The 12,435-nt window shown below is 37.1% G+C and overlaps 1 protein-coding gene across 2 annotated transcripts in view; it reads right to left on the reverse strand.

Annotated features, from left to right (window-relative positions):
- Positions 1-12,435, reverse strand: part of LOC134137898 (cytochrome b5 reductase 4) — a 32,148-nt gene that overhangs the window by 16,063 nt on the left and 3,650 nt on the right. For both annotated transcript variants that reach the window (XM_062571044.1, XM_062571045.1), the window contains exons 3-6: positions 12,036-12,136; positions 9,341-9,425; positions 5,944-5,982; positions 1,055-1,109 (exon numbers count right to left, since the gene is read on the reverse strand). In XM_062571044.1, the coding sequence (XP_062427028.1) occupies positions 1,055-1,109; positions 5,944-5,982; positions 9,341-9,425; positions 12,036-12,136 (280 nt within the window). The remainder of the gene's footprint in view (positions 1-1,054; positions 1,110-5,943; positions 5,983-9,340; positions 9,426-12,035; positions 12,137-12,435) is intronic.

The following is a 12,435-nucleotide window of genomic DNA, read 5'->3' on the forward strand; positions in this document are numbered from 1 at the left end:
TCAGGAAAGCTTTTCCTTTCTTCCACTCTTTTCATGGGGGCCATACATCTGACAATCACACGATGCCTGCCTCTCCACCATACAGCATCTATATTGCTCATTTGACTCTGGCATCATGAAGGTTGCGATCCTAGTCAGCAAAAGTCAACTGTCCCCACAACTAGGATAACACCTCACATTTACGTTACTACAGTCTTCTCCCTTCCCTCTTGTCCTGATCACTATTGTCTAGTGTATGGGGGCTCTTGGAGCAGGAAGGGAAGACACCCCCCTCCAGCAGACACTCCTGGCAGCCAACATGTTCTAGGCTGCCCACCTGCCTGCCACAAACCTGAACACACCAGAGACGCACAGGAAAAAAGCCGGCTGGGGACCACTCCAGAAGATGAGCCACGTTCCAATTATTCACAAGTCACAGTTTACCCACACCATTTTACATGAGTGCTTGCAACTAGCCTAGAGATAGCATATGCACAGGAGACCTTGATGCAAGTTGTGAAAGCAAACCTCAGGGTCTCAAGGCATCATGGAGTAAAACAATACCTCTGACAACAGCAGGAATGCCACAGTCATCTATTAGGGTCCACTTTCCTTTGCATTTGCAAACTGTAAAAGCCTAAATATAGCTATAATGCCTTAACATATTCCAGTTCTACATGAAAGTATCTCATTTCAATGTGCGCTTATGTTTATGGACAAATAACTGAAGTAAAAAAAGTAATCAGCCCAGGCAAAATCACTTCCCAGGAGTTATCACAAGAAGCAAAGCTGAGGAAACTGAATATAAACCATACATTTATATACAATGCAGGGCAGCACAAGCATTAGAAAACAGCAGAGCAAGCCAGGAAACATGCATCATAAGGTCAGTATGACTTTGGGAAAGTTATTTGAATCTGGAACCTCAATCTTCCTACTTTTAAGATGATGATAATGACATACCATTTAGGTAAAACACGGAGCTAAATATGGAAGAATTTGTCTGCATTCAGTTAAGAACTGCATGGAGTGATTAAACAGTATGCTCAATACACAATGAATAAGAAAAGTATACCTCGGAGTTAAATCTTTAGTTGATATACCCAGTAGTTTCTTTTCAGGAAGCATACCTAAAAAGGACAGACAGCCATTAAAATATTTGCAGTGATGTTCACTTAATAGAAACCATAATCCTAAGTTTAACATTTATGTGCTAAATACCCACCCTCAATATTTGGTGGTTTTATTTTATTTCCACAGATGGACAAAGGCATTCGCATAGTTTTTTGGAGTTTTTATTCAGTAGTTGCTCTTGGAGAGCATGCTCCTAAAACTTGAAGTTCCACATAATCTGTGTATGCAAACTTTAAGACACGTAAATTGGTCTCAGTTTATCTGTCACTGGCTTGTGCTTTCACATTTTGTGACAGCAAAATAGAGAAAAAATATTGTCTTAATTTACTTTAACAGAACTATTTCTTTTATAAAATCCAGCTTAACAAATTAAACCTTGAATGCCTAGTCTAATCTAATTCACAAGTAAAATTTCACATTAGTCAAATCAAGCAGAGATTTTAGCCTTAACCTTTCCACTTTGTGCTTTTACAGGTATCATTGCAGAATTCAGCTACTGGCTTTACTATCAAACATCATGAAACAGTCTGAATAAGTCTTTACTGGCAGGCAACACTTGTGCAATCTTTGCACAGCAAAGCTCATTTCTGGCCTAAGGGAAATGGAACATATCCCATGCCAACACAGCAAGAACTTGAGCAGAGATAACAGATTCAAGCAAGTAGCAGTCCTCCATCAACTTTGATGCAAGGAAATTATATAGAGTCATGATGAAGAAAGATGTGCAGACTGAAGTATAATATGATTTTTAACATTTTCCTAAAAAACACAAGGACATAAAAACAACTCTTTATCACATTCCTCTAAGAACAAAGGTGATCTTGGCTGAGCAGTCTTTTTAATTAATCATATTGTAGAAATGCTTGTTTTCTAGAATCTTTTAAGCACATTCAAGGGCAAACCTTGTAAACCAGAAATGGCTATGCATTAAAATATAATTAATGTATGAATTTTCTCATTGATTTAGTTCATTATCTTCTAAACACCAGTAAGTTTTGTAGTCTGACTACAAGTTTAAACATAGAAATTACATGACTCCACCACATGAGAAGTATATAAAAACAAAGAGGCCCATTCTGGTCTAATCCAATCTGTGAAAAGATGGATTATCCAGATGGAAGAATTACCCTATACCAATTAATACTTGCTGGAATTTCTTACACTGTCATCCTTAATTAGCTTTATGTACACACCACTTGTGACTCAGCAGCTGCCAAGGAAACTAAGAGCAGGACAGTCAGATCATTGCAAAAGAAAAACCACCACCTAATGATAAAACCCTTGTCAATGGCTAAGCCTTTCTTAGGGGCTCCGATACCATATGCTTGGACTGGCCTCCACAGTTAGGAGGAGATAACGTGTGCATGCCTGCACTAAAAGAGTGCTGAACTCTCAATTACGAGGAGAGGTGTGGAATGTTCTCAGTAGATTTGTAATAAACTGTATCACATTTTGGATTAGCTATAATCAGGTTGCAATGCCATATTTACCTCTCAGGTATCAGAAAGTCTCTTTAATTGGACTTCTCTTAAGGGAAGTAAAGGCTACCATTTGACATAGGTAAGGTTATTAAAAATATAGATAACATACTATTGTGACGTTTCTTTAGAAGTCTTGTTTTGAAGTGACTTATGTATTCAGTCATTCCCATTCCTATTTGCTTTTGCAGGGCAATCACAATATGAATGGCCAGAATAAAACAGAATGATTTGGCAAACCAAGCACTTCGTGAAGTAAAATACTCCAAAAAATATTCCAAAATACTGTAAGATGGTGTGTGAATATCATGGGACCAGGTGGAATACATGCAAGCATGACAAGGAAGCTGACCAGTATCACTGTGAGGCCACTCTTGTCTTTGAAAGGTCACAGTGATCAGCAGACCTACCCAGTGACCTCCCCCCTCCTCCCCCCCCTCTCCCCCCCCAAAAAAATCCCATTCATCTTCAAGAAAGATGGGAAGAAAGATCCAGGGAACTACAGTCAGGCTAACTTCAGTCCCTCAAACTGGAAGGAAGTAAAATCTTAGGGAAGCCATAGAGGCACCTGGAGGACAAGAAAAACTTTTCTCAAAGGCAAATCATACCTGACCAACCTGACTGCCTTCTGTGATGGGATGACGGTCTCTTGGATGAGTGGAAAGCACTGAATGTCATTTATCTGGGAGCTTAGCAAGGCTATTGAGAGTCTCTCTCATATTATCCTCATAGCCACACTGGAAAGATCTGGTGGACTACAGTGTGGGTAAAAAAATAGCAGAACTGTCAGTCTCAAAAGGTTGTGGTTAGCATTACAATTCTGAATACTTCCAGTTTGCTGAACCACAAGTTTGTTTTCTGTACTTGAAGCTCTAGACTATCTCCTCCCACCATCCTTTTCCACATCGTATGTTCTTTCAAGTTCTGATATGCATATTTTCAAACACCATCAGATTATTTTCAGATAGTGAAACTGCCCAAGTCATTTATTTTACTGATAATATTACAGAAATCATAATCTTAATAGCTTGAGTATAAGGGAAACCTCAGTTTAGCTCAAAGGTGCAAGGCAGAAAGATCATTTTTAGAATATATAATTGATACGGTGCTTAAAGTTTCTGGGAAAGGAAGTATTTTGAAATTCTGATGTCTTTTGTTGGAAACTCAAGTATCAATAGATGACCAGGAAGTCCCATTAAGCTTCATCTTCAAGACTGCATCACTAACAATACATTCTAGCAACTTCAGCCTAACTTTACACATAATTGATGTAGTTAGCAAAAAAAAAAAGCTATATTTAACGAATATTCATGCATTATATATAAATATTTATTTGTATTTATAAAATATGTTCACATAAATATTTATTTGTATTTATAAAATACATTTACATAATTGACCTGAGCACACTACTCAATAGAAACAGTGTTTATACATTTTAGATTGGTAGGAAAAAAGTGTCTTCATTAGTGCCAACAACTTCTTCCCAACACAGTCCATGCCATAGGCTTCTCTTCAGACAGTGATGTCTATTTCTAGTCTTATTTAGACTTAAATTCACAAGAGCAAGGCACTGAGATACAGCAACTGAATATGAAAAATTCATAGCATGTAAAACAAATTAATAAATAAAAACAAAATAAATTAAAGAGTATCCCCAACTGCTAATGTCCATGCCAAAATCTTCAGGGACTGACTTTTCCTATTTTGAAAAGTCTTGCGAGACAGGTAGGCTGAATACAACAAACAAGTTTTATTTATAATTTCATTTGGGTTTTTGGCACCTTTTTTGGAAACTACAATCAGATGCTGAAGATACACAATGTTTCCTGTATCTTCTGACAATTCACATGACCTAGACCAAAAAATCCCAACATATCCAGGAGCAGGTAGGGAAGAACACAGGAAGAGACAAGAAATACCACTTAGTTTTCTTTTTCTGGATCTACAATCAACGTGAAAGAGTCATATGAAAGCTCAGCACAGCTAGACAAGCACAAAAGAAAGAAATTCATGAACCAACATAAGCAAGCAGAAGAAAGAAGAAAATTGGAGTAGATGGTACTATTGTCTTCTACTTGAATCAAAATATTTCAATAATCAAAATATGGGTTATTTACTGACTGCCAACTGCTGCATTGTGATATAATTCCAATGAAAGTGAAGTAGAGTTTGTTTTTCAATTCCTCTTGCCCTTTAAAGTAAGATTAGCAGATTCCAACAACTTGTTCAGTGCTAAAGAAAAAAATAAGAGATAGAAAGTAGACCCTGTCAAAGTTTAGTGTAACGATCCATAAGGCTATTAGCGAAACAGAAACAAATAAAGGCAGTTTGCTTACTTTTATATGGTATGCATAACTGCAATATTAAAGGTCTTTTTGTGTAGTTCAATGCTTGTATGTAGTAAAAGGCATGAAGTGAGGTTAAGAAAAATAGTATGAAAACATAAGAACTCAAAGGTAGCAGACAATATGTATGGGGAAACTTTCCTATACTGCACCTGAATGTGTTGGGACGCCATCCTCAGATTTCTCTGGATTCACCCCAGGGTACATCCAAGTTTCTGCTCTTCCAGCTGTTCCAAAATTCAAATGCTCTAGATTTCTTTTCCTAAGTTCCCGTCTAGACTTTTTATAACCAATATGTACCCGTTTGCTTTCATGCTAAAAGGTCTGCCTCTAGCTCAAACAGCATTATTTCCCTTCACAGGTATTCATCTTATTTCCTTTACCAACACATTCCCATCATACCTCATTTGACTGGATTCAGTAAGACCAAGAGGCTCTTTTTAGGGAGCCTCTTACACCAAGATCGCTCATTACTCTATAGCTCTCCTTCCTTAAAAGGATCAAAATCAAACGCATAGCTCTACTCATTTCCACATGATAAACTCTCAGCTCTCAGTAGCATCTTGTTAATTCTATATGCCCCACAAAGTTTCATTCCATTTCTGTTATTCCAGCTCCATGGCCACCTAGCTTTTCTAATACAGGGGAGGCTGAAAAAGCCTGACAATTTTGCACTGGCAAATTTCAACAGCAGGGAGTTATTTGGAACCTACCTCGTCTGACTCTAGCAGAAGCCACATCCCTGAAGGACTCCTCCAAGAATTGGGCTCTAACCTCAAACTTCCTTTTTCTGTACTATTCCACTGCCATCTTTCAACATTTTTAAACACTGAATTCACCATATCTGACTAGGATTTTGCCTACTGTAATTCCCACAGATCACTACCACCTCAGTATCAGACTGAAATACACAGAGAGAAGTCTGAAAAACGCTATTCATTTAATAGCCACATTCAAATACCTTTAAGATATGCTCCCCACCTCACCCCAGGTCAAATACTTACCATTAAGCTGTTTCTTCTCTTCAGATATAGAAGAAATCTCTACAAGCATTAAGAAAAATAATAGTGACTAAGACAGCGAAGCTGGCAGGCACAAATCACACTAAAGAAATGAGTCAAGTTAAGGATCCCCAAATAAAACCTCCAGAACATAAAAAGATTGACAAGAATGCTTCAGCAATCAAGGTATCAAGGTTAAATACAGCACTGAATACCATTACAAAATACTCCGTATAATTGAAAAAAAAAAAAAAAAAAAAAAAAAAAAAAAAAAAAAAAAAAAAAAAAAACTCTGAAATGCCAAAAGTTACACAAAACAAGGGTAGGAGATGTAAGAACTCTTACTTGACACTGCAAAACAAGCAAAACAGATTACCTTATGCAATTATAAATTTCATAGCTAAGATGTTCACAAAGCTTGCCAAATCTGTTGGACTTTAAATGACGCCTGTCTCAAGTCAGCATGCAGTAGACACAGAATCTGATCAACTATCTAAACCTACTTTAAGCCCAATCCTTGGCAGAAATCCAAGAAAAAAAAACTTCCTATAAACTCCTTCTGTCAAATGGCCTTATTATTTGAAAAGTTATTATCTGAACTTTTCATGAAAACTACAGTATTCTGCAATATCTTTCAAACCACAAAAACAAACCCCATAAATACCAGGAAGAGAATGGATAAGAGGAGAATAGCCAAGTAAGTGTGCGCATACATAGTGTCAAGTCATATATAACAATACTCAAGAGCAAAGCATAGTGCCTCTCAGACAAATACCTTTCTCCTACTCACAACACTATCTGACGGGAATCCAGTCCTCTGGATGTAATCAAGCCACTTTCTGCCTCTCTCTACCAGGACATTTTGAGATAGGCATGTAAAGACCCCTTTTATATTCTCCTTTATGACAGCCAGGTTTGGATAAGTGAAAGAATCTAACTTGTTCTTCCTGCTCCTTTTTATGAAAACTAAGCTCTGGATGGTTCTGCCTTACTATGGGCTTCTGAACCCCTTCCACTGCTCTCCATCCTGCCAAATAGTATTTGGGGGAAAAGGCCATTGTGTGGGAAACTAAGGAAAGGTTCTGGGAGCAATGTACCAACCATCTTTACAATATGCAATACTGTATATTGCAAAGAGACTTCAGCATTGTCCCAAACCAATCTTTATCAGAGGTTTTCATGCTGTGCTACTGTGGTATGAAAACACTCTGTAAAATGAATGAGATAGCTCCAAGAGTTTTGTTTTAGGCTGTGTTTCTTCATATATTCTGCCATATTCCATTTCAAGCATTCTACTAAGACAAGCAAGCCACTTACAGAAACTCATTTCTGATTAAAGGTCAATTTTCATGTTCAAAATTCTACTCTCATTCCACTACACTTTAAACATGCCGCACAAAAATTAGCATTCCAAATTTAAGGGCAGTTGTTAGGGGCATTTTCAAGGTACAGTCCTACCTCCCTTTCTTGGATCACATTACAGCTCTCAGCCCGTTCTCACTGACTTAATGATCCAAACTAGAACATACATTCCGACAAACAAGTTAAGTTACCAGAGAAGTAACATATGGGCATGTAATAAAATGTGTCTGTCAATAAAATGACATCATTTTATCAGATGATAAAATAAATGCCTGTGCTAACATCTAGAGCTGAGTACCCTGAATACGTGTTTCAAGCAGAAAAATGGTAAGAAGTTTGAAACTGTAGAGGATTTCTAAGGGAGAGGAATGAGGAAGAAGATACTGAAATAGAATCTCACACACCTAATTATTGCTGTAGTTACCACACAGGCCTTCTCACCAAGTACAACACTACAAATTCCAGGACACAGCTGTAATCCTCCACTGTTCTGTAACATTATAGAAGAATCTTATTAGTCACTATCTTATAATCAAGCAGCATTCCCAAAGACCAGTCAGCAAAAGGCTAACAATCGCTAACATCTACAGAAGACTTTTTTCTTTCATACAAAAACCCTAGTACATGCAAGAGCAAGCTTAAGCTTCCTTAGAAAATCCAGTGAACAAATGATGGTACTGTCTTCCCCAAAACCTCTAGAACTTAGGAAATACAAAACTAACCTAACAGCCATAAATCTTCCAGCAACATTCCCACACACCCATACCTGACTTCCTAGCACCATATTGAAACTACACCAAATAGTAAGTACCAATGCTTGCAATACTGTTAAAAGTTGACTCTGTGCCACAGAAAGAAAACAATTTATACTACAATTCGAAGTCCTGTCTTTTCTCTATACGTATTGTCTCATTTAATGCTAAACTCAAAAGCATATACCTTAGCTCTGTACTTTATTCTTCCATTTTCAAATCCAAATTTTGCTGAACTCAGTCTTACGGAAAGAATTAGTATAAGAATTATTGCTGTCCAATAGTGAAGTTCATCAATCACGTTCTTCATAATTCACTATTCAGAAGAGGAGGACATAAAACCCATTATGAGTCAAAGCAAGCTTCTAGAATTTTGCACTGAAAAGTTTTCCTTCAAGCAAGCTGGCCCTAATGGTCATTTTTGCCTTTCTACTTTTATTCTAAGTAGGGATAGTAGTAATTCAATTGACAAATGCAGTTTTGCCTGGGTATGTATTAAAGATTCCAATTACTACAAAACTTGGATCACTGAAGCAGATTGTTATCGCTTTTTCTGATAAGCATCCAACAAATTCAGTCCAGTAAGTTTCATTCTTAATGAAGCAAAATTACATCTTTTTTCAAGCCTGAAACAGCCAAAAAAACCACACAGACAACAGAAGCATTTTCATACAGTCGGCAATGTTTTAACCTGCCAATTACACTACACCTAAACAGATGGAGCAGTCCTATTAGAGAGGAAAGCAAAAAAGAAAAAGTAAACAGCAGAAAATGGATTGACATAGCTGGTAGAAGCAAAGACACATTTATTCAAGTATTCGTTTGTGCCTGTCACAAGAATTCCCTCCAGTTGCAGAAAAGTTATACTACTGAAATTAAAAAAAAATGGAGATTTACTTTTAAATTTCTAACACAGCTGACAAAGTGGTAGTAATTCAGCTGAAACACCTCAACTCCATTAGCTATGAAGCAGTTATTCTGTCTTGATTTGTTCATACACTACAATACTTAGCTTAAAAACCTCACAACAGAATTAGCTACCTAGCAACGTGAAAATGTAAAATCCTATTTCCTCTTCATATGAGCAGAGATACAGAAATTCAACCTAAATGTAAGCCAAAGCAGTCTAAGTACTAAGCAAGTATGAAACGTATTTTGTCAGAGCTTGAAGAGCATTATGCAAGGAATGGCTTAATTTGTGTAGTACACAATGATTTAGGACTTCCCACAACTTCCAGATAACTTTGGAATAAAACATTACATATTTTAATTCTAAAAACACCCACCTTTTGGAACAGTAACAGGCTTGAGAGCCATTCTTCCAACAAGACACTCCTTCAGCATGGATTCATAATTGACCCAACGGTGTACCTGTATTAAAAAAAAATTTGTTTTTCATAAATTTTGTAATTCTATGTTGTTCTTCTAAGCAGGGAAATACCATACCAAAAGAGATCTCTCTCTTTTTTTTTTTTTTTTTTAAGTACATTGGCCAATATTAATTTAGCGAATTTTTTTCAACTCAGGCACTTACTGTTCAATTACTCAGTACTTATTTTAACCTCTATTACAAGCAGCATGTATTTAAATTTTTTAAAAAATATAGTCTTGAAAAACAGACAGTAGCTTACTTTATTTTATGCTTTGTAATATCTAAAGATCACAATCTTGAGCTATAGCAAATTATACCAAAGATTCCGTTAAGGCTTTTCAATAAAGTTTACAGCACCCCAATTTGTGCTTTACGTAATTAAAAGAACCTGAGTAGGTCTTTACCATAAGGGAATTAGCTTTTTCTAGATACAGATGAGGGGAAAAAGAAGCAGATAATGAAGGAAAGACAGCATATAACAATTTGGATACACTGATATTTCCTACAAGCTTGGTGTATTTCTGTTTAGGTTTCTTCTTTTTCTTTTGAATACTGAATCATTGGGAAACAATCAGTTTTAGAAAGTCAAATGAAGTGAAGAAAAAACAGTAGCTTTACAAATCAGAGCTAGAGAGCTTCCATAGGAAATTAATAGCAGAAAAGCCAATTTTGACATGGCATCCAGGATAACATCATGAGAAAAAAAAAGGGGGGGGGGGAACAGTGCAACATAACAAATCTGAACGGTTTGTAGAGACTTAAAAAACAAACAAATAAAAACAAAATCACACTGGAAAAGCTGAGAAGATGAGACAAGGATGTCCCATCTGCAAGCTGTAGCTTCCTAGTATAGAGATAATAGAATGAAACGAAGTATTTTGAACAACAATTATTTTTCAGAACTTACTGTGAGAAGCACTAGCAACCTATCAAATATTTAAATAGATCACAGAACCACAGAGTGGCCGAGGTTGGAAGGGACCTCTGGAGACCATCTAGTCCAACCCCCTGCTCAAGCAGGGTCACCTAGAGCACAGTGTCCTCTCCAGGCAGGTTTTGAATATCTCCAGGGAAAGAGACTCCACAGACTCTCTGGGCAACCTGTTCCAGTGCTCTGTCACCCTCACAGGAAAGAAGTTCAGGCAGAACTTCCTGGGGTTCAGCTTGTGCCTGTTGTCTCTTGTCCTGTCGCATGGCACTACTGAAAAGAGTCCATTCCCCTCTGCAGGAGCCTCTTGGACTGTTTGTGCCTAGCTGTGTTGCCCTTCCAGCAGATATTGGGGTTGTTAAAGTCCTCCATGAGAACCAGGGCCTGCATATCTGACCAATACAGAACACTAAAGCAAAGGGTTTAACAATGAAAATGCCTCTGGAACAGAAAAGATATCAGCCAGAATTAGAAGCGTGAAGAACATTTTTAAGAATCTGAACGCTGTTTCCTACTTCTCCGGGGAAATAAAAAATAACAACTACATATGCAAACTTAGAAACAATTTGATGGGCTTCTGAAAACGCATTGTGGGTAAGAAGTACCAGAATGGTATTTCTCTGCTACCAAGATTCCTATTTCTGAAGTTGCCACACAATACCTGACAAATAGCGATCCATGTTCAGAATTTCAGGCCACAACTTGATGCTGGATGAAGTTTTATAAGAGAAACTCCAAATTGCTTTAAATCAGAGATGCTTTGTAACTGATAGAGAATTATGTCTGAACTCAACAGCTCATTTTCAAAAGGATTAATCAAGAATAAACTGAACAAATCAAAGCAAAAAGGCTTCATTACATCTTTCCTCTGTTTACATACATTGTTAAAAATATTGTGCGAATAACGTACTGTGATGTAACAACCGTAAAGAGAAAAAAGTACTCCTCCTTTCTGCTCTGTCCCTGTTTCCAAAAATACATGAAAGAAACTTAAAGAATGTCTGTTTCTAAAAAACAATATCAACCCAGTGAATTCCCTCTTGGTGTGCATTCATACAGCACCAGGCTTGCATGGGATTCCTTACAGAAAGTACATCCATGTTGCAGACCCCTTATTTTAGGGTTTTTTTCAAAATATCTAAAGCAAAGGGTTAGCAAAGAAAAGACTTCAAACGTTATTTTATCATTTGTTCATAATCAGTCTATAGCAGTGCCAGTAGTTTTTCTTAGTACTTTGCTAACCGATAGTGCAGTAAGCAAGTTAGTAAGACAAAAGAACCCTACAAGCATTTGTCAAAAAGTGAGTATGCTCTGAGAAGACAACGCCTCTCAGAAGATACCAGTTAATCGATACAGAAATTTATTACAAAGGAGGCAGCTCAAATTGTTGCTAACTTTATTGCTACTTCAGCTAAAAACTAATTTAATAAAATGGTCAAATCGAAATCATCTGAGCAACATAAAGTGACACCTCCATTACTATGTTTTGATACTAGATTTAAACCACATGCTACTTTCAGCACACTTTAGTGCATTTCTGAAAACAAATCCATTGACTTTCCTTAACCTTGAAAATGTTTAAATGACAATTTCCACAGGGAGGTCCTAAAAATAAACAGAAAACATGCATTTTTCAAAATCTCTCTTGGTAAGCACGTCATTCACTGTCAGTTGTTCTCACCTGATCGAAGAGATCTGTACCATCCATTCCCGCCGCTTTCATTAGTTCATCCTCACCACCAGGATGATATTCCATATATGGAGTGACATTATATACAAGTCCTGTGGAAAATGGAATATAAATACCTGTGAGCAAATTTCTAAGATCGCTGTGATTATTTTCCCATCACCAAAACCAGTGTAAAGATTAATGTACACTCAATAGCATGCAATGGCAAACAGTAAGCATCATCAGAATGGTCTGACTTTCCAAAAACGGAAGCATAAATTACACAGTCTCATATATCACAAGACATATCATATGGAGATGTCACTCCTACAAAGGCACACTACTTGTCCCAGCGAATGTCTGGGGAAAACCTACAGGGTCAAGGCTTTAACAAAAATGCACTTGAAGATGC

Source organism: Rhea pennata, chromosome 3 (assembly GCF_028389875.1).
Source record: "Rhea pennata isolate bPtePen1 chromosome 3, bPtePen1.pri, whole genome shotgun sequence".
NCBI lineage: Eukaryota > Metazoa > Chordata > Aves > Rheiformes > Rheidae > Rhea > Rhea pennata.